Source organism: Saimiri boliviensis, chromosome 17, assembly GCF_048565385.1.
Source record: "Saimiri boliviensis isolate mSaiBol1 chromosome 17, mSaiBol1.pri, whole genome shotgun sequence".
NCBI lineage: Eukaryota > Metazoa > Chordata > Mammalia > Primates > Cebidae > Saimiri > Saimiri boliviensis.
In genome coordinates, this window is record NC_133465.1 from 4,586,442 (window position 1) to 4,610,374 (window position 23,933).

Below are 23,933 nucleotides of genomic sequence, written 5' to 3' on the forward strand. Positions count from 1 at the left end.
CACAATCTAAATTCATATGAAACCACAAAGGACTACAAATAGGCAAAAGAATCTTGAGAAAAAAGATAAAAGTGCAGGCATCATACTTCCTGATTCTAAAATATATTACAAACCTGTAGTAATCAAAAAAGTATGATACTGGCATAAAGAAAAACATATAAACCAATGGAACATAATAGAGAGTCCAGAAACAGATCCATACATATATAGTCAGCGGATCATATGGTTTGGTTGTTTTCGCCAAAGCTCATGTTGAAACATGTTCCCCAATGTCTTAGGTAGGGAAATGTGTTGTTTGGTTGTTTCCTCCAAAGCTCATGTTGAAATGTGTTCCCCAATGTCATAGTGGGAGGTGTGTGGTTCATGGGAACGGAACCCCCCATGAAAGGCTTGGTGCCCTCCTATGGTAATGGGTGAATTCTTCCTCTAATTAGTTCACATGAGACCTTCTCGCCTCTCTCGGTCACTCTCTTGCTTTACGATGCACTTGCTTTCCCTTTACCTTCTGCTATGATTGTAGACTTTCTGAGGCCCTCATCAGGAGATGCTTATGCCATGATTTTTATGCAGCCTGCAGAACCACGAGCCAAATAAACCTCTTATCTTTATAAATTATCCAGTCTTCGTGTTGGCAACAATTGTTTGGATATGACACCAAAAACATAGGCAATAAAAGCAAAAATAGACAAGGAAGACCACATTAAACTAAAAAACTTCTGTGCAGCAAAGTAAATAATCAGCAATCTACAAAATGGGAGAAAATATTTGCAAAGCATATATCATATCTGATAAGGAACAGATCTCCAAAATATATAAGAAACTCCTATATCTCAATAGCAACAAACAAACACACACACCAAAAACCAAACCAAAAAAACAGATACACAAAGAAATCCAAAAACCCCAATTAAAAAATAAGCAAATGAAAAGACATTTCTCCAAAGACATATGATTTGGCTAACAATAGAAAAGATGCTTAACAATCCTAAGCATCAGAGGAATGTAAATCAAATCCACAATGCGCTATCACGTCATACCTTGTAGGATAGCCTTTATGAAATTTAAAAAAGAGAAAGAAGAAAAAAAGGAAACGAGAGTTAGTGGGGATATGGAGAAATTGAAACCCTTGTGTGCTATTGGTGGGAATGTCAAATGTTGCAGATGCTATGAAGAACAGAATCAAATCAAAAAATTAAAATTAGAACTACGATAATTCACCAATTCTATGCTTGGTAGTTATTTTTTAAAGTTGAAATCAGGATCTTGAAGAGATATCTGCATTCCCATGTCTATTGCAGCATTGTTCTCAATATCCATGAGGTGGAAATAACCTAAATGTCTACTGACAGATAAATGGATTTTAAAAATGGTATAATATATACATAAAATAAAATATTAAGTAGTCATTGAAAAGAAGGAAATCCTGTCACATACAACAATATAGATGAAACTTAAGGACATTATGCTAACTGAAATTAACCAGTAACAGAAGGACAAATACTGCATAATTCAATTTATATGAGGTATCTAAAGTAGTCAAACTAATAGAAGCAGAAAGTATAGTGGTGGTTGACAGAGGATGAGGGGAGAGGGAATGGGGCATTGCTGTTCAATCGGTTTTAAGTTTCAGTTACGCAAGATTTAAAAGTTTTAGAAACTTGCTATACAATGCTGTACTTACAATTAACAACATTGTACTGTGCATTAATAAGATGGTAGATCTCATGTTATGTGTTTTTTTTAATCACAACAAAAATATGAAGATTGTTACTAGTTCTTATTCTAGGCCCAGCTGAGATCTTACCAGATATATAGCGACTTGGGTTATTCCTATAACGATCATCCACTAGAATAAGAGCTCCCCAATCATTTCTGTGTCGAATACATCTACAAAAAATAGGGAGAAAATCAATTTTATATATTCTTTTAAACAATTTGCTATTATGAGAAAAGTTATAGAAGCTATCCAATACAATGTAACTAAGTAGATGTATTAAAAACTCCCTACTTTTGCCAAATACTGATAACTTACATCTAAAATGTTGTATTTCATTTTGCACTCAAGAAAATTATAGAAAACATTTTCTAAGAGCATTCTTAGCCACATAGACCCTTTTTTTTAAACCTTAAGTATTATAAATAATTGTAGGTTTTATGTAAAGGTACTTTTTACTAGTTTGATGAGAGTTTTTCATCATGAATAAACATTGAATTTTGCCAAAAATATTCCAAAATTCAATTAACATGTAATTTTTCTTATTTTGACTGTTAATATGGTAGATTACACTGGTTCATTTTCAAATACTGACATTCCTAGTCATGGTGTATTATTCTTTTTATAGATTGTTGGATTCAATTTGCTAGTTTTTAAAAATATATTAAAAAATAAAGACTTATTTTTTAAATAATTATTAAACAATTTTAAAGTGTACAATGCAGTGGTTTTTGGTATATTTACAAGGCTGTATAACCTATACCACTTACCTATCCCAGAACATTTTCACCCCCCCCCCCAAATAAACCCTGTGCCCACTAGCTGTTACTCCAAATTATCCCAATTATTCCCTATTACCTCTGCCAACCACTAATTTTTCTGTTCTTAGAGATCTGCCTATTCTGGACGTTTGATTTCACTGAAATCATCCAATATGTAGCATTTTCTATCTAGCATATTTCACTGAGCCTGATGTTACCAAGATTCACTCATATATCTATCATTTACCAGTACTTCATTTATAAATTAATGTTTCCACTTTTTGGCTATTACAAATAATGCTGCTATAAACATTTGGTTACAAGTTTTCATATGAATAAATGTGTTTGTTTTTCTTGGGCATACACCTAGAAGTGGAATTGTGAGTCATATGGTAAATCTTTAATTTTCCAAACACTGCCACACTGTTTTCCAAAGTAGCTGCACATTTTACATTTCCACCACCTATGTACAAGGGTTCCAAAATCTCCACATCCTCACCAACACTTGTTATTGTATATCCTTCTAAAGTTATCTCTACACTAGGAAGTATGAAATATTATTTCATTATGGTTTTGATTTGCATTTCTCTAATGACCAATGATGTTGAACATCATTTTTATGTGCTTACTGGCCATTTGTGTATCCTTTTTTTGAGAAGTCTGTTCAAATTATTGGTCCATCTTTCATGGCCTATTTTGTCTTTTTATTATTAAATTGTAAGAGCTCTTTATATATTCTGGATACCAGATCCTGCTACACATGATTTACAAATATTTTCTCCATATGTAAGTTTTCTTTTCCATTTCTTGATACTGTCCTTTGAAGAACAAAAATTTAAATTATAACAAAGTCCAACTTATCTACTTTTTCTTTGGTTGCTTATGCTTCTGATAGCAGATCAAAGAAACTATTGCCTAATACAAGGCCAAGAAAATTTATATCTCTGTTTTTGTCTTTTTCTGTCTTTGATCCACTTTAACTTTTGTATATGGTGTGAGGTAGGAATCTAATTTCATTATTTGCACATAGATATCCAGTTGTTCCAGCACCATCTGTCGAAAAGACTAATCTTCTTTGAGTTGTCTTGGCACTCTTGTCAAAAGTCAATTCATTGTATGATGTATGAATTTGTTTATGGACCCTCAATTCTACCCATTTATCTACACCATCTGTCTTGATGCCAGTACAACATAATCTTGATTACTGTAGCTTTGTTGTAAATTTAAAGTAGAAAACTGTTTGTTCTCCTAGTATGTTCTTCTTTTTCAAGATTGTTTTAACTATTCTGGGTTCCTTGCTTTTCCATAATAATTTTAGAATCAGTTTCTCAATTTCTGCCAGAAAGTCAGCTGGAATTTTGACTAGTATTGCATTTAATCTCTATATCAATAAAGGGAAGTGCTGATATTTTAACAATAAGTCTTCTAATCCATGAACATGGGATTCTTTCCATTTATTTAGAATTTTCTTTCAATAATGTTTTGCAGTTTTCCATATACAGATCTTTCAAATCCTTAGTTAAGTATATTTCTAAGTATTTTTTTCTTTTTTCTGATGTTATCTTAAATGGAATGTTCTGAAGTTCATTTTTAGATTTTTGGCTGCTAGCAAATAAAAATGTCATTGATTTTTTTAATATTGGTCTTATAACCTGAACCCTCGCTGAACCTCAGTTGTTACTTTTAAAATGAATTTCTCAGAATTTTCTGTGTGTAATATATCATTTGCAAATAAAAACAGGTCTGCTTCTTCCTTCCTCTTGTCTCACTGGCCTGGTTAGAATCTCCAATACAATATTGAATAGAAATGGTGAGAGTCAAAATCACTGTTGTGATCTTGAACTTAGGAGAAAAGTTTCAGTCTTTCACAACTAAGTGTGAGGTTAGCTGTGAGTTTTTCATAGATGACCTCAGTAAAGCTAAGTAAATAACCTGATATTCCCACTTTGTTATTTTCACCATGAAAATGTGTTAAATACTGTTTTATGCTTTTTTTTTTCATCTTGAGAAGATCATGTGGTTTTGGTGTTCTTTTAATATGGCATATTACATTAATTGATTTTATAAAGTATGTTGAACCAATCTTGGATTGCTGGGATAAATCTTACTTGGTCATGGTGTATATTCCTTTTAGTATGTTGCTGATTCTGTCAATGGCTTTTATTTCTATAGATATATGAAATACTGCTTACAGTCTTCTTGTAATAGTATCAGGTAATACTGGCCACATAGATGGGTTGGTAAATATTTCTCTTCTATTTTTTGGTAGAGTTAATAAAAGATTAATGCTAATTCTGCTGTAAAGTTTTGGCAGAATTCACCAGAGAAGCCATTTGATCATGAGGCTGAGGCAGGAGAATTGCTTGAACCTGGGAGCTGAAGGTTGCAGTGAGCTGAGATTGCACCACTGCATTCCAGCCTAAGTGACAGAGTGAGACTCCATCTCAAAAAAAAAAAAAAAAGCAAGTGTTTTGATGACAAATTCTATCTTTACTTGTTATACATCTATTCAGATGTTCTATTTCAGCCAGACACTGTGGCTCATGGCTGTAATTAAACTCCATCTCTATTAAAAATACAAAAAATTAGTCAGGAATGGTGGTGGGCACCTGTAATCCCAGCTAATTGGGAGGCTGAGGTGGGCAGATCACGAGGTCAGAAGTTCAAGACCAGCCTGGTCAACATGATGAAACTCCACCTCCACTAAAAATACAAAAAATTAGCGAGGCATGGTGGCAGGAACCTGTAATTCCAGCTACTTGGGAGGCTGGGGCAGGAGAATCACTTGAACCTGGGAGGCAGAGATTGCAGCGAGCCAAGATTATAACATTGCATGCCAGCCTGGGCAACAACGAGAGACTCTGTCTCAAAAAAAAAAAAAAAGATATTCTATTTCTTCTTGATATATTCTCAGTATTTTGTGTCTATCTGTGAATTTGTCCATTTAATCTAAGTTATCTAATTTGTGGTCACACAATTTTTAAAGGCATTATCTTATAATCCTTTGTATTTCTGTAAGGTAGTAACATCCTCTCTTTCATTTCTAATTTTAGTAAACTATTCTCTGTATTTTCTTTGGTCAGTCTTGGTGGGCCAATTTTGTTGATTTTTTTCAACAAATCAACTTTTGTTATCTTGGTTATTCTCTATTGTTTTTTGAATTCTCCATTTATTTCCTTTCTTATCTCTTGTATTTCCTCTGATTGTCTGGCTTTGGGTTTAGTTTGCTCTTCTAATTCCTTAAGGTGGAAAGTTAGATTATTAATTCCAGATGTTTATTCTTTTAAAATATAGATGTTTACAGCTTTAAGTTTCCCTGGGAGGAGTACTTTCACTGTGTCCCCCAAATTTGGGGACATTGTGTTTCCATTTTCATTTATCATAATGTATTTTTCAATTTTTCTTCTGATTTATTCTTTGACCCACTGGTTGTTTAAAAGTGTGTCATTGAATTTCCACATATTGTGACTTTACCATTTTTCCTTTCATTAGATTCCTGGTTCATTTCATTGTGGTCAGAAATAATACTTGTAATGATTTCAGCCTCTTAAAATTTATGGAAACTTGTATTTTATGGATTAACATATGGTCTATCCTAAAGAATGTGTGATTGTCACTTGAGAAGACAGTGTATTCTCCTGTTGTTGGGTGAAGTGCGCTACAGATGTCTGTTCAGTTGGTTTGTAGTTGTTGGTTTGTAGTTTTATTCAAGACTTTACTTTTCTGCTGATTTTCCTTCTTGTTGTTCTATCCATTATTGATTAGGGTATGGAAGTCTCCAAGCATCACTTAATTATTGATTTCTGACGTTTTTTGCTAGATGTGTTTTGGGGCCTTTTTGTTAACTGCATATGTTTAGAATTATACGTTCTTGAGAGAATTTTTTTTTTTTTTTTTTTTTTTTTTTTGAGACAGGGTCTCACTCCAATTGCCCAGGCTGGAGTACAGTAGTGAGATCATGGCTCACTGCAGCCTCAACTTCCTGGGCTCAGGTGATTCTGTCACCTCGGATTCCTGAATATTCAGGATTATAGGTACATGCCACTACACTCTGCTAATTTTTTATACTTTTAGTAGAGACAGGGTTTCATCATGCACCTAGGCTAGTCTTGAACTGGGCTCAAGTGATCTGCCTACCTCAGCCCCCCAAAGCACTGGGATTGCAGGTAGAATGGCATTTTTTGTCATTATAAAATGTTGTTTCTATTAATTTTTTTTCTTTTAAGGGTCCATTTTGTCTGATATTAGCATAACCAAACCAGCTCTCTTTTGTTTACTATTTGCATGGTATGTCTTTTCCCATCATCTTTTCAACTTATTTGTGTTTTTTTATTTAGTGTTTCTCTTGCAGACAGCATATATCACATTATTTTCAATCCATTCAGCCAAACTTTGCCTTTAGATTGGAGTGCTGAATCCATTTACATTTAATGTAATTACTGATAAGGTAGGATTTACTTGGCTATTTTGTAAAAAATCCACTTTGTTATTTGCTTTCTCTATGACTTATGCATTTTGTTCTTCTGTCTTTCCATTACTACCCTTTTCTTCAATAAACATTTTCCAGTATTTCATATTAATTCCCTTGTCATTTATTTTACTATATATTTTTATTTTTATTAATAGTTGAAGATTATAATAAACACATCAACGAATAATAATCTAGTCAGGATAATTACCAACTTAATATCAACAGTACACAAAAATGGTCCTTCTGTCTCCTCACCTAACACCTTTGGGTTGTATTGTCATATAAATTATATCTTCAAACTGTGTATGCTGGTGAGGAAGAAATAACATTGTAGGTTGGATTATTTACCCCTAGAAAGCTGTGTTTAAAGGTGCGCTGATCAATGAAAACTTAGATTCAGGAGGGTTCCTGTGATTGACTGATAAGAGTGTCTTATTGTGTCTAAACTGTTTGAGCAAACAATATATTATTGCTGAACATTTACTCTTTTGAGGCTAGTCTTCTGGAAACTGCAAGGTAGATGCTGCCTATATGACCAGCCCCAATAAAATCCCTGGGTGTTGAGTCTCTAATGAGTTCCTCTAATTGGCAATATTTCACACATGTTGCCACAACTCATTGCTTGGGGAAGTGTGTCCTGTGTAACTCCACTGGGAGAGGACACTTGGAAGCTTAAGACTGGTTCCCTGGACTTTGTTCCATCAACATGTTCTGTTCTCTTTGCTGATTGTGCCTGGTATCATTTCACTATAATAAATCCTAGCCATGTATACAATTATACACTGAGGCTATCTAACTGTTCCAAGAGAATTACTGAACCTGAAAGTGGTCTTAGCAACCCCGAAGAAAATCATCACAGATTTATAATTTTTATTTTATGCAATTGCTCTTTTTAAAAAAAAATCAGGAGAAAAATAACTATAAGCAAGAAATACGTTTATACTGACTTTTATATTTACCTATGTGGTTATATTTGTGGGTAGTCTTCATTTCATCATGTGCAGCTGACTTACTGCCTAAGATCCTTTCATTTCAGCCAGAAATACTCCTTTTAGGTTTTTTTGTTTTTTTGTTTTTTTTGTTTTTTTTTTTTATAGGACAAGTTTGCTACAGAGTAATTCTCTTAGTTTTTATTTGGGAATATCCTAACTTTTACTTCATTTCTGAAGGATGGTTTTATTAGATGTAGTATTCTTGGTTGGCAGTCATTTCCTTTCAGCACTTTGGACATGTCAATCAACTGCTTCCTGGTCTGGAGAATGTTTTGTACATGATGAGTTATTTCTCTCTTGCTGCTTTCTAGAGTCTGTCTTCTGACTGCTTGATTTCAACCATCTAGATAGGAATCTCCCTGAGTTCATCCTACTTGGAGTTGGCTGATCTTCTTGGATGTATAAATTAAGGTTTTTCATCAAATTTGGAACATTTGCAGCCATAATTTCTTCAAATATTCTGTTCTTTTCTCTCTCCTCTTCTTTTGGGATTCCAAATATGCACATATGCTGAAGTTAAACAGCTGGCTGGGTGAGCTCTGAGTCAGGTCACATAAAGATAGCCTTGTGAGTGGGGTCTTCCAGGGAACTCCCAGGTATGTCACATAATTCTCTGGGAATGTACTCCAGCCCAATTTTGCTCGCAATGACTATCAGGTTGCCAGCTTTCCTCATGATTTCATGCTGTTGGTTTTTAAGGATATTGCGATCTTGAAGACAGGTAAGAACAGAGCAAGTTAAAATACCACAAAACTTACTGTTCCTACTGCAATTCAGCTATTTTTGATGGGTAAATACTGTAACTTTTGGTTAATACCCAACCTTTTGATAAAGTTGATTCTAACTTATTTTTGCCTATTTTCTCATTGCTTTTGGAAATTTCAGAGGTCTTCACTCTGCCATTTTTGGGGACCTTACCGAATTTGCTGGCACTTTGTTAAGGACATCTTCATCTATGTTTCAGAGGGATATTAATCTATAGGGTTTTTTTTTTCTTTTAACTTTTATTTTAGTTTCAGGAATACGTGTGCAGGTTTGTTATAGACACAAATTGTACGTCATGGGATTTGTTGTGACAAATTGGGACAAATTATTTTGTCACCCAGGTAAAAGGCAGCATAGTAGCCAACAGGTAGTTTTCTTCAACCTCCTCCTACTCTCCATCCTTAAGTAGGCCCTGATGTCTATTGTTCCCTTCTTTGAGCACATATACTCAATGTTTAGCTTACATGTATAAGTGAGAAGTGGTATTTGGTTTTCTGTTCCTGCATTAGTTTACCTAGAATAATGGCCTCCAGTTCCTTACATGTTGCTGCAAAGGACATTACCTTATTCCTCTTTTATAGTTGCATAGTAACCCATTGTGCATATGTACCACATTTTCTTAATCCAGTCTACTATCAATAGGCATTTAGGTTGTTGCCATGTCTTTGCTACTGTGAATAGTGCTGTGAAGAACATACAGATACATAAGTCTTTATGGTAGAATGATTTACTTTCCTTTGGGTATATACCCAATAATGGAATTGTTGGGTTGAACAGTAGTTCTGCTTTAAGTTCTTTCAGAAGTCATCAAACTACATTCACAGTAGCTGCACTAATTTACATTCCCACCAGCAGTACATATTTGTTCCCTTTTTTCTGCAACCTTCGCAGCATCTGTTTTTTTTGTTGTTGTTGTTGTTGTTGTTGTTTTCCTGGCTTTTTAACAATAGCTATTCTGACTGATGTGAGACGTTATCTCACTGCGGTTTTTATTTCTTTGAGGCAGGCTCACTCTATTGCTCAGGCTGGAGTGCAGTGGCACACAGTGGCACAATCCCATTTTTTTAAGAAAGTTTTTAACTATGGATTCTATTTCTTTGCTAGATATCTATGCATGTCATCTATTTCATCTTGGGTGAGCTTTGGTATTTTGTGGGTTTTGTGGAATTAATCCACTTCTTCTAAGTTATCAAATATATATAGAGAGAGTTGATCATAGTATTCTCGTATTATTCTTTTAATGTCTGTGGAGTCTGTAGTTATACTATTAATACCTCTTTTATTCCTGATATTAGTAATTGTGGCTTTTTTTCCTTTGTCAATTTTGCTAGAGGTTTATCAATTTTATTCATCTTTCAAAGACCCTATTTTTCTTTTTCAACATTTATTTTTGATTCCAGGGGTACATGTGCAGGTTTGTTTCAAGGGTGTATTGGATGATGTTGGGGTTTGGAGTACAACTGAACCTATTACCCAGAAAGTGAGCATAGAACACAATAGGTAGTTTTTCCAACCCTTGCTTCCCTCCTTCTCTGCCTTCTCTTATATTCACTACTGTTTATGCTCCCATCTTTAAATCCATGTGTGCCCATTGCTTATCTTCCATTTATAGGTGGGAACATATAGTATTTGGTTTTCTGTTTCTGTGTTAGTTTGCTTAGGATAATTGCCTTGAGCTGCATACAAGATGCTGCAAAAATGTGATTTCATTCTTTTTTAATGGCTGTGCAGTATTCCATGGTGTATATGTACCATATTTTCTTTATCCAGTCCACCGTTAATAGGTATTTGAGTTGCTTCTATGTCTTTGCTCTTGTGAATTGTGTTGTGATGAACACACAGCTGCATGTGTCTGTTTGGCAGAATGATTTATTTTCCTACGGGCATATAACCAGTAATGGGATTGCTGAGTTGAACGATAGCTCAACTCTTAGTTCAAACAGGCTACTTTTAATTTCATTGACTTCATTTATTATTTTTGTGTTCGTACTTGTTTTTATTATTCCTTTTCTTCCCCTGTTTGCCTTTCATTTAGCTCTTCTTTTTCTAGCTTCTTAAGGTAGAAATTAAGATCACTGATTTGAGGACTTTTTTTCTAAAATAAGCATTTAAAGATATAAATACATATATGAGCACTGCTTTAGCTGCAGTCCTTATGTTTCGATATCCTGTATTTTCATTTTTGATCAGTTCAAAATACTTTCTAATTTTACTTGAAACTTCCTGTTTTGCCTATGCATTATTTAGAGTAAGATGATTAATTTCCAAGTATTTGGACATTTTTCTATTATTGATTTCTAGTTTAAACTAGATTAGTAGTTTAGTTCCATTACTGTCAGAGAACATACTGGACTTGAGTTGGCTAATAATGTTGCTCAAGCCATCTATATCTTTATTAGTTTGTCTACTAGTTCTGTTACTGTGAGGAATTATGAAGTTTCCAAGTATAATTGTGTATTTGTCTATTTTTCTCTTCAGATCTGTCAGTTTTTGCTTCACGTATTTTGAAACCCTGTTTTGGGTTGCATACACATTTATGATTCTTATGTCTTCTTGGTGAATTCACTCTTTCATCATTATGTAATGTTCTCTTTTATCCCTACTAATTTTATTTGCTTGGAATTCTACTTTATCTGATGTTATACAGTTCCTTGAGCTAGATCATCGGTATTTTGAATTCTGGTTTCCTTTCTAATCTACCTACTAGTATTTATTTTTCACAGTTCTCAAACAGCTACTCCACATATTCTCTCTAGGTTTTTTTGACTATTAAATATGGTTACTTCATCTTATCTAGGACTGAAACGCCCGGACCACTTTTTAAAGTTAATTATAGCTTTGTAAATTTTAACTTTTATCAAAGAAACACAAACACATAGTTTTATGCTTTCAATGAAAAACAAAACTCTCTTTTCCTCACCTACCTCCTGTTTCCAATACCCATTCCCCAGAAACTATTACTTTCAATATTTTAGATAGTTCTTCTGGTTATTTATCTCCAAATTTCTGAGGAACATTCATCCTACTACTTCTTGGTTTTTTTAACTTTAGAACTTATGTACTGATTCTCTCCTGTGGAAGATGTTTATTTCTCTTATACCACTGACACTTTACTGTCCCTTTCTGGGATTATTAACAACTCACATAGTGTCACTATAATATACGTTATACAATATAACTACTCACACAGAGTCACATAGTGTACTATAATTAGATTTCCTTTATTGTACAAGACTTTTTGTCTTCCCTGGAGTTAATAACTGCCTCTTCTTTTTATGGATTTTTTTTTTTTTTTTTTTTTTTTGAGACAGAGTTTTGCTCTTGTTACCCAGGCTGGAGTGCAATGGCGCAATCTCGGCTCACCGCAACCTCTGCCTCCTGGGTTCAGGCAATTCTCCTGCCTCAGCCTCCTGAGTAGCTGGGATTACAGGTATGCGCCACCATGCCCAGCTAATTTTTTGTATTTTTAGTAGAGACGGGGTTTCACCATGTTGACCAGGATGGTCTCGATCTCTTGACCTCGTGATCCACCCACCTCGGCCTCCCAAAGTGCTGGGATTACAGGTTTGAGCCACCGCGCCCGGCCCTATGGATTTATTTTTAATGTTTTCTATCATTAATTAATCCCCAAACCATGCCATAGCTGTAAAATTCTTCCCAGCATGGTCAAACTCTCTAAGCTCTGGACTCAATTTAGACTACTTGCTACACTGCTATCACCCCAAAGTTTTCCTTCCTGGTTGTTTTAGGAATTATTTTTGCCTCTATTCTGGATTGGAATCCTAGTTTCCTGCACCCTTGATACTCCTCTTTTTGAAATTTTTATTTTTTTGTGTGTATTTTGATGGAGCACATCTTCCAGTAACATCTTGAGAAAGTATCCATTTGAAGTAAATGTTTTAGGTCTTTGTATATATAATGATTTATTCTGTCTTACAGTTTATAGATAGTTTGGCTTGTACAGAACTTAAGTTGCAAGTCAAAAATCTCCCTAAAATATTTGAAGACAATTTTTTTTTATTTTTTGGCTTCAGTGTTGCTTTTTAGAAGTCTGTTGTGATTCTGATTCTCTGTCTTTTGTAAGACAAAGTCCTGTCTTTGTGTCTTCGGAAGATTTTAAGACTTCTTCTTTATCTCCAGATACTTGGAAAGGGCACAGCAAAGCACTTTGTAGCTTTTCCTCCTTTACCTGTGCCTGAGTGAGCCCCTTCAACCAGGAGATCATGTTATTCAATTCTGAAAATGTTTCTTGAGTTATTTCTTTGAGATTTTTTTCTTCTATTTTTTCTGTACTTATGATATGGGCCTCCTATTTATCAGAAGTTGGTTCTCGCATAGTGATCCTCTAATTTTCTAGTTCTTCTTTCTTACTTTCTCTTTTGATCTAGAAAATTTCAATTTCATCTTCCCAGCCCTATTATGCATTTAAAAATTGTTGGTATAATGTTAATTTCTAAGAACTTATTCTTTTGTTCTTGTTTCATGGAGGCAATATGGTACTTCTCTATGGATATTACAGATATATAATTTTGAAGGTTTCTCCTATTTGGGGGTTGGCAAACTATAGCCTATAGTGCCCACAAGAATAGCCCATGTCTTGTTTTTCTACAGCCTTCAGTATGTAGGAATAGTCTTCACTTTTTTTTTTTTTTGAGAAGGAGTCTCTGCCAGCCAGACTGATGTACAGTGGTGCTATCTCGGCTCACTGCAACCTCTGCCTCCCAGGTTCAAGCGATTCTCCTGCCTCAGCTTCCTGAGTAGCATATGGCACCACACTTGGCTAATTTTTTATATTTTTAGTACAGTTAGGGTTTCACCATGTTGGCCAGGCTGGTCTCAAACTGCTGACCTCAAGTGATCATTTTGAAAAGCGTTAAGGAAAAAACAAAGAATATGTGATAGAGACTGTATATAGCCTGCAAAACCTAAAATATACACAGTAGTCCCTCACAGCTACAATCTTGTCTATGGTCAAAGTTACTCATGGTCAAATGTAGTCCAAAAATATTACCTGGAAAATTCCAGAAATAATTAATACATTTTAAAATGCATGCCCTTTGGAGTAGCATGATAAAAATTTCATGCTGTCTCACTCAGGGTGTTAATCATCCCTTTGTCTACCATGTCCGTACTGTATACTCGTTTTGCCCGTTAGCCACTTAGTACCCATCTTGGTTATCAGATAGAAAAAAACATAGTATATGCAGAGTTTGGTACTATCCATGGTTTTAGGCATATAATAGAGATTGTGGAATGTGTCATCTGTGGATAAGGGGAGACTACTGTACTGTCTGGCCCTTTATAGAAAACATTGGCCAATCCTTGTTCTAGTCTGTTGTACTGTTTCTATTTTCTTGAAGGTCTGCTCCATTTTTGTTTGCTTTTTGGACTTGTTTTGTTGTTGTTGTTTTGGTCTGTTTTTCATGTTAGAGATTTTCTTTGACAATCTGATGAAGACTCTGCGCTTACTTAAGGGTAAGGCACTAAAACACTGATTGGCAGCTCTGAATGTATGGGCAGAACTTATAGGCTGGGAAGTTTGCTATAGGATAATTTGGTAGGAACAGGGCCAATTTGTAGACACTTTCACATGTGGTCGTCAGTTTCCCTAAAGAGGAATTACACATTTCCACCTGGGATATGTAAGACTGATTGTCAGTCAACACAGAGCTGAAAAGAAAAAGGGGATGGATTTCTCACATTCAGTATATAGAATCCCCATATATAATATTAACCTCTATTTTTAATACCTCCTCAGCCGTGCCTGGTGTTGAAGAATACAGAGACTCTGTTGTTCAACCTTTCCAGAAGTAAACCTGGGTGAGGGCGGAGGCTAATTGTTTCTTATACCTGCAACCAAGCCACCTGCTTTTTAACCCTTACTGTCATTGACATTTTAGAGTGCTCCAAATCCTAGGCTTTTTCATGCATGAATCTGAAAGTTCTTGTTGACTCTCAACAATGTAGATTTAAATTTCAGCTCTTTCCTGCTACGTCATTCAGTCATTCAGCTGTTTTCTAGTGTTCAAAATTTATTGTGTCTGTCACAACAAATTGTCAATGTCTCCTCTCTCCCTTTGTAACACTGTAGGTTTGACTTTTCATTCCTTTATTATCATAGGATTTTGGGAGGGTGAAAGGTAACACAAATGTTCAATTTTTCCACAATGACTAAAATAATCTAAATTTTATAGGACATTCTTTTTTGATATTATTTTAAAGTCACCCATAGGCTCTTAAGGCAACAGACCATAACATGGGGGAGGACGGGAAGAAAATTAATATTGTCAATACTATAGAAGAGTACTGAAAGTCAATGAAGAGTCACTGTGCCACTGTATTTTGGTTCCAGTATGATTTATCTATGGTATGGTAGAACGGTATTTCTGTTAATAAAACAGTTCAAAGAAAAAAGATTTCACCTTTTCTTTTTACCATTGTTTTCAAACTGCCTTGCTTAAACAAATTATGCCTGCTTGAGACAAAGACTATGCTTTCAGTAAAGCAACAAAGACTAGTTAGGAAACTCATAGGGCAGTTGTAACCTGGTTGCAAAACCATCTGGTATGTTTCCAAAGGCTGTTCTTGTATTTCATAGACTTACAGTACTTCAAATACTCTAACAGTCCCATGTGGGCTTAAAAAAAAAAATAACATTAAAAAGAATCCATTGGTTTCTGCTTACTTTAGATCTTCTAGATGTACCCCTTACAAGAAGTGACTCAGAGTATAAGTACCTTTTCTGTCAATCAATACACATAATGAGTTTTATTAAATAACAAAACATTTGCTTCATCTTTATTTTTTTAAATTTAAAAAATTTTACTTACTGATTCATTTTTAAAAGCATAAGTTCCTTTGTAACAAATTATTAATTGTTGATATTATTCCCTCAAAATCAGTAAAATGAGAGCTAGGCTCTCCATTTTAAAAAGTTAATAAAATACTAAAAGTACAGTATTATATATCAATAACTATAAATACATGATTTTTACGATATTCTAGGAAAGCAAGTTTTGAAGTTCTAAAAGCTCTCTGGGCAATACGGTCATAGTAGGAAAAAGCACTGAACCTCACATTTTTCATTTCAACAAGCATTTGAGACATAGTTGGTTGCTGAGAATGCAAAAACATACAACACATGTTCAAGGAAGGAAACAGATAGGCTATTACAATACAATGAGATATGTGCTGTAACACAGATAACAATCAAAATGCTACAGGTTTACTAAGGTATAAATAACTCTAGTTGGAGAAGTTTTAAAGGTCCTCATAAAAGACATGACTTCCGATGAGGCTTTGATTGCTAAATTTGCCAAATGAATTGTATGGTAACTTTATAAACCAAGGCATAGCATAATGAAAGAATATAGTATGTTTCATAGTTTAATAGTGACAGGTTTAAAAAAATTCAGTGGCTAGAGGTAGAGCATAAGGATGAAAAAGCAGTTATTACAGTTTTAGAAGTGGATGGGATCAAGATGTAAAGGGCCATTTAGTAGCCGTATGGCCTTAGAAAAATAATAATCTCTCACAACCAGTTTAAAAACAAATCAGGCCAAGGCAGGTGGATTATCTGATGTCAGGAGTTTGAGGCCAGCCTGGCCAACATGGTGAAACCCCATCTCTACTAAAAATACAAAAATTAGCTGGGCATGGTAGTGCGCACCTGTAATCCCAGCTACTCAGGAGGCTGAGGCAGGAGAATTGCTTGAACCTGGGAGGGGAGGTTGCAGTGAGCCGAGATTGTGTCACTGAACTCGGTGACAAAGCGAGACTCCATCTCAAAAAAAAAAAAAAAAAAAAAAGCAAATCAAATAAAACATCAACATCAAGTAGCAACATGCATTGCTACTGGAAGTGATGGGCAGAAGAATCAAATGAAATGATATATGTGGAAAAGGTTTGTAAATGACAAAGTCATATACAAAATATAACTTGTTTCACATGGTTTCTTGAAATTCGAGGCATTGCTTATACTAAAAGGAAGAAAAAATTAATTGAGGTAAGAATATTTATTTACCTAAAATTGAGTATAATGACTAAAAGACAATAATTTCAAAAACAGTCACGTTTCCCTAGAAATGGTTAGCTGAATATTAAAATTAAAAAAAAAAAAAAAACAGGTCAATCCACAGAGAGACGCAAAGGAAGCAGAGGCAATGACTCAATAACCTGCAGTGCAACTTGATTCCAAGTAAAGTGGGATTTCTAGGCAGGAAAGGGGAGCAGGAACCCTGCAGCTTAACCATGGACCTGAATCACACAATTTGAAGAAAAGCACATGCAGAATGCCATTCTAAAATGATAGGGAGTGGCTGGGCACAGTGACACCTATAATACTAACACTTTAGGAGCCTGAAGCAGGAAGATCACTTGAGGCCAGGAGTTCAAGATCAGCCTGATCAACATAGCGAAACCCTGTCTCTACTAAAAATACAAAAATTGGCTAGGCATGTGTCGTGTGTCTGTAATCCCAGCTACTAGAAGGCTGAGGCAGGAGAATTGCTTAAACCCAGGAGGTGGAGGTTTCAGTGAACAGAGATCACACAACTGTACTACAGCCTGGGTGGCAGAGCAAGACTCTCTCTCAAAAATAAAAATAAAAATAAAAAATAAAATGATGGGGAGTAGAGTGGGTGACATGTTCTGGGGCTTAAATCTAGTTGTTGTAGTCCTATGTCATAAGCTATGCACAAACCTGAACTCAGATGCAATCTGGTTTACAAATAGGCTAATGTAAGTACACAAGACACCAGAAAAATCGAAACGCCTGATTTGACTGGGTAAGATTATGATTAGTTGTGGGACTTCTGGTTGAAGTGAAAATACGTCAACTGGTCGTCTGGTCGTATTTTCATGATTTTACTCTTAACCTGTTTCGCCTTTTTTTTTTTTTTTAAGACGGAGACTCACTCTGTCGCCCAGGTTGGAATGCAGTGGCGTGATTTGGCTCATCACAACTTCCACCAACCAGGTTCAAGCAATTATCCTGCCTCAGCCTCCCAGCAGCTGGGACTATAGACACACACCACCATGCCCAACTAATTTTTGTATTTTTAGTAGAAACGGGGTTTCACCATGTTGACCAGGCTGGTCCTGAACTTCTGACCTCAGGTGATCCACCCACCTTGGCCACCCAAAGTGCTGGAATTACAGTTGTGAGCCACTGCACCTGGCCCAACCTGTTTCTTTTATATGAATTATCCAAATGCCTTACAACTTCACTAGGAAATAAATAATTACACGGTTAAGCTAATTACAATTTCACAGAGAATATAAAATATTAATTTGCACAAAATCTAATCACAGCATTTATAAATGAGATGTTCATGCCCTACAACATGAAATTAAGGCATAGTAATGCACCACATAATGATGTTTCGGTCAACGTGGAGTGCATATATAATAGTGGTTCATACAATTATGTACAGTACACAACACTTGATAGTAATATTAACTATGTTACTGGTTTGTGTATTTACTATACTGTACTTCTTATCATTAATTTAGAGTGTACTCTTTTCACTTATATAAAAACAAGTTAATTGTAAAACAGCCTCAGGCAGATCCCTCAGGAAGTATTCCAGAAGAAAGCACTGACATCACAGGCGATGACCACTCCATGCATGTTATTTATTGGTCCTGAAGATCTTTCAGTGATTCAAGACATGGAGGCAGAAGATAGGAATACTGATACTCCTGATTCTGTGTAGGCCTGGGCTACTACATGAGTGTTCATGGTTTGTTTGTTTGTTTGTTTGTTTTTAATTTTAGATGGAGTCTCACTCTGTCACCCAGGCTAGAGTGCAGTGGCGTGATCTCCACTCACCGCAGCCTCCATCTCCTGGGTTCAAGCAATTCTCCTGCCTCAGCCTCCCAAGGAGCTGGGATTATAGGTACCTGCCACCACACCCAGCTAATTTTTGTATTTTGAGTAGAAATGGTGCTTCACCATGTTGGCCAGGCTGGTCTTGAACTCCTGAACTCAAGTGATCTGCCCAGCTTGGCCTCCCAAAGTGCTAGGATTACAGGCGTGAGCCATTGCACTCCCCATGTCTTCATTTTTAACACAAAAGTTTAAAATTTAAAAATAAAATTAAAATTTCAAAAACAGAATAAGCTGTATAACTTGTATTTTAAGCTAAGTACTGAAAAGTCAAAAGGTAAAAATAAATAAATATAAAGTTTATAAAGTAAAAAAGTTACAGTAAGCTGGGCAGAGTGGTGTGTGCCTGCAGTTCCAGCTAGTTGCAAGGTGAGAGGACTGCTTAAGCCCAGGTGTTCAAGACCAGCCTGGGCAACACAGTGTTATCCATCTCTCAAAAGAAAAGTTAGAGTAAGCTCAGGGTAATTTATTATTGAAAATATAAAAACAAATAAATAAATGCAGTATAGCCTAAGTATACAGTGTTTATAAAGCCTACAGTAGTATACAGCAATGTCCTTGGTCTTCACATTCACTCACTACTCAGTCGACTCACTCAGAGCAACTTATAGTCCTGTAAGCTCTATTCATGGTAAGTATCAATATATTTGTACCGTTTTTAATATACTGTATTTGTATACCATATTTTTCCTCTATCTTTTCTACATTTATATACTCAAATACTTACCATTGTGTTGCAATTGTCTACAGTACAGTAACATGCTGTACAGGTAGGATCGAGGAGCAATAGGCTATACCATATAGCCTAGGTATGTAGTAGACTATACTATCTAGGTTTGTGTTAAGTACACTCTATAACGTTCCCACAATGATTAAATTGATTAACAACTCACTTCTCAGAACATATTGTTGTCATTAAGTGATGCATGACTATATAAAATATGTAAAAATGAGTTTCACAAAGCACAAATCCTAATGGGCAAGAATGTTTAGAAACAGGAGTATCATGACGAAATGTTTAGTCTGTCTTCTTTTTTTTTTTTTTTTTTTTAAGACAGAGTTTTGCTCTGTCTCCCAGGCTGGAGTACAGTGGCGCAATCTTGGCTCACTGCAACCTCTGCCTGCCAGTTCAAGCAATTCTCCTGCCTCAGCCTCCTGAATAGCTGGGACTATAGGCGCCTGCCACCATGCCCGGCTAATTTTTGTATGTTTTTAGCAGAAAAGGGGTTTCATCATATTGGCCAGGCTGGTCTTGAACTCCTGATCTCATGATCCACCCGTCTCAGTCTCCCAAAGTGCTGGGATTATAGGCGTGAGGCACTGTGCCTGGCCCGATTTGGTGTTAATTCTTTAGGACCATGACTATGGCTTGTTTTAACCCTTCTTGAATGATTTGCTTTTTAAAAAAAATTTTTTTTTGAGACAAGGTCTGGCTCTGTTGCCCAGGCTGGAATGCAGTGGAATGATTTCGGCTCACTGCAACCCCACCTCCCAGGCTCAAGTGATCCTCCTACCTTAGTCTCCCAAATAGCTCATACCTATAATCCAACCACTTTGGGAGGCTGAAATGGATGTATCACTTGAGGCCAGGAGTTCCAGACCAGCCAGGCCAACATGGTGAAACCCCATCTCTACTAAAAATACAAAAATTAGGTGGGCATAGTGGCACATGCCTGTAATCTCAGCTACTTTGGAGGCTGAGGCAGGAAAATCACTTAAACCCAAGCGGTGGAGGTTCAGTGAGCCAAGATCATGCCACTGCACTCCAGCCTGCCTTAAAAAAAAAAGAGACTGTCTTTAAAAAAAAAAAAAAAAAAGTAACTATTATTTTATTTTTTCTTTAATTATTCAATATCCTTCAGTTTCAATGTTATCCTTCAACATTATCACTATACATAAAAGACACAAGAAAGTACAGACGGTAATCATATTGTTGTCTAAACCTTAGAAATAACATTAAAATGAAAATGGTATTTTTTCTGTCATATACCTTCTTTACATAGAAGCTAGATAAAAAATTGTGCAACTGCAAAAGGTCACTGGGCAGTAAAACAGATTCTGTTTGTATTTGATGAAGCAAATTAACAGATACACAGATTCTATATGCTTTCAGTTACTGAAAGTGCACTTTCAAAGAGAATATCTTCTCACAGTGGCTGATATATCAATTTTCTTCCCTGACATTTTGGGGCAAGGGAGGACAGAGGTCTGTTTACCTACAAAATCATTATCTGAGCTTTGATATTCATAAGACAAAACTTTGATAAGTTTCCTTCAATAAATACTTACTAAGCATATTTGTGCAGTATTCATTGTTAGACCCACAAAATTCTTTAAACTTTAGCAAATTGTGAGTTTTGTTTTGAGAATAACTTATTTACTCTTTTCAAATTTTACTTCATTGAAAATATACCAGTTCCTAAGCTTCCAGTTAAATAAAATTTTACCAAATTTATTATAAAGAGTAAAGTAGCAAGACTAGCTTTATATATACAGCCCTGTCACAGATAATTACATTATATTAAATTTCACTCCACTTACCTACCAAGGGCCTGGTTTAAGGCCCTGTATGCTTGAATTTCATACCACTGACGGCCAGGTAAAAGACCTCTTAATTTTGAATGGTGGTCATTGTATTGTCGTTTTAGTTCAACCTAATAATTTTAAAACATATTTTAAAATTTAGTAGATAATAAAAGTTCATTTTAAACATCATATTAACTTCTAACAGTTTGAAAATACATATTTTTAGGGTAAAGATATTTTATTTTGTTTTTCAGTACTTATTTTTTCATTTCACATAAAATAGTCTTATTTAGCTTCACATTCCTTAAATTACCTAATGCATATAACTAATAGCTGTGTGATCTCAGATTTACTGAACTTACATTCATTAAATCCACACATTTTCAGCATACAAGTAGCTGAGTTTTGGCATATATAGTCATATAACCACCATCATAATCACAAAATAGAACATTTTCATCACCCCCAAAAGTTCCCTCTTATCCCTTTATAGTAAATTTCTTTCCTCCACTGCTGGCCCTGGCAACCACTGATCTGCCTTCTGTTTTACCCTTTATAGAATTTCATATAAATATTATCATACACTATGTAATGACTTGCGTCTTTTTTCATTTAGTATTCATTCATGCTGAACGATATATGAGTAGTTCATTCTTTTACATTTATCCAGTCTGGTAATCTCTGCTTTTTAATTGCAATGTTTAGAACATTTACATTTAATGCAGTTATTGTTGTGACTGGGTTTAAGACTACCACCTTGCTTTCCCGCTAGTCTGTCCCATTTTCTTTTTATCTTTTGGATCAATCAAGTTTTTTCCCCCCACTAATATTTCCATAATATTTTCACTACTGGATTATTAGCTATGTCTGTGTGTGTGTGTGATTGCTCTAGGGTTTATAATATATAACCTTATTAGTCTACCTTAAAATAATATTATACCACCTCATATATGATGTAAAAACAATACCACAATATACTCCCATTTCCTTTTATTGTCCTTTATGCTATTGTTGCCATACATTTTAGTTTTATATATGCTATAAACCCATAAAACATTTTGATTATTTATGCTTTAAACAATACATTATCTAATTTTAAATAAGTTTATGTTTAGATTTATCGAAAAGTTACAAAGATAGTACAGAGATTCCTTATACCCTTTATCCAACTTCCCCAATGTTAACATCTTATATTACTATAGCACATGTCAAACTAAGAAATTAACATTAGTACATTAGTATTAAATAATCTATGTATTTTATTCAGATTTCCATTTTGTCCAGAAAGATTATCTTTTAAAAGATATTTGCCCACAGATTTACCATTTCTGGCACTCTTCATTTTCTCATGTAGGTTTAAATTTCCATCTGGTGTCATTTTCCTTCTACCTTAAGAGCTTTAATATTAGTAGCGCAGGTTTGCTGGCAATTAGTTCTTTCAGCTTTTGTTTTTTTTCTGAAAAGCCTTCACTATCTTCATTTTTGAGAGATTGCCCCCCTTGATCAATAATTCTAAATTGACAGGTTTTTTTCTTTTGTTAAAGATGTATTTTCATTATTTTCTGATTTGCATAGTTCTGAAGAAAAATATGCTCTTGTCCTATCTCTGTAATGTCCCTTAGTGACTTTGGATTTGATTACATTGTGCTGTTATATGTATTCTGCTTGAATTTTGTTAAGCTTCTTGGATCTGTGGGCTTACAGTTTCTATGAAACTTGAAATTTTTTCAGCCATTACTTCTCTAAATATATATAGATATTCTTCTGCCTCCAAACTCTTTTCCTTCTTGTATTACAACTTTATTAGACTACTTTATATTACTCCATGTCACTGATACTTTTTTCACTCTACACTTCATTTTGGATAATTTTTAAAATTTCAAGTTCACTAAGTTTTCCTTCTGCACTGCCTAATCCATCCAGTGTATTTTGTTTCATATCGAGAGATTTCACATAGGTATTTAAAAAATTGCTTCTGTTTCTCTTTTCAGTATGCTCACGTTTTCTATCTTCTTTGAACTTACAGAATACAAAACATATTTTAAAAATCCTAGTCTGCTAGCCAGTTCCAACATCTCTGTCATTTCTGGTTTTGTTTCTATTGATTGATTTTCCTCTGTATTCGTGGCTGAATTCTCTTCTTTGCATGCCTGCTAATTTTTTATTGTATACTAGACATTGTCAGCATTAAGTTAGTGGTTACTGGATTATGTTGTGAATGCAATTAGGGTACTTGGAACCAGTTTATTCTTTTGAGGTTTACCCTTGTTAGGGAAAGTCAAGAGCAGCCTTTAGTCTAGAGCTAATTTATCCCCCATATAAAGGTGAAACTCTTTTGATCATTGTATCAAGTATCCCGTGTGTTATAGTCTTTTCTCCTGTGGCTGCTGGGAACTCGAATTATTCCCAAACCTTTGGGAGCTCTAGGAATTTTTCTGCATACTTATTTCCCTGGCCTTATGTAGCTTCCTCTCACATATATGGCAATCAATATTCGACCAAAAACTCAAGGGGATTCCCATGCAGATACCTGGAGCTTTCTCTCTGTGTAGCTCCATCAGCTCTCATATTCTGCCTTGCAAATTCTAGCAGCCATGGACTTTCCCTAAACTCTATCCTTTTAATTCAGTATGACCACCAAGCTGTTTGAGTTTATTCTCCCTGCACTGTGGCCTGGTAATTGTCTCCAGGAAATAATCTGGTACAACTGCAGTATTCCAGGACAAGTATATCAAATGGCACAGTTGTCCCTTAGTCTTGATGGGCAATTGGTTTCAGAACTTCCTTCAAATACCAAAATCCATAGATATTCAAG

At 35.1% G+C, this 23,933-nt stretch overlaps 1 protein-coding gene across 1 annotated transcript in view; it reads right to left on the minus strand.

Annotated features, from left to right (window-relative positions):
• The window catches only part of BRIP1 (BRCA1 interacting DNA helicase 1), a 156,431-nt gene that overhangs the window by 9,450 nt on the left and 123,048 nt on the right, over positions 1-23,933 (minus strand). Inside the window, 2 exon segments of the mRNA XM_003929081.4 lie at positions 1,805-1,887; positions 21,134-21,246. Of these exon segments, the coding sequence (XP_003929130.1) occupies positions 1,805-1,887; positions 21,134-21,246 (196 nt within the window).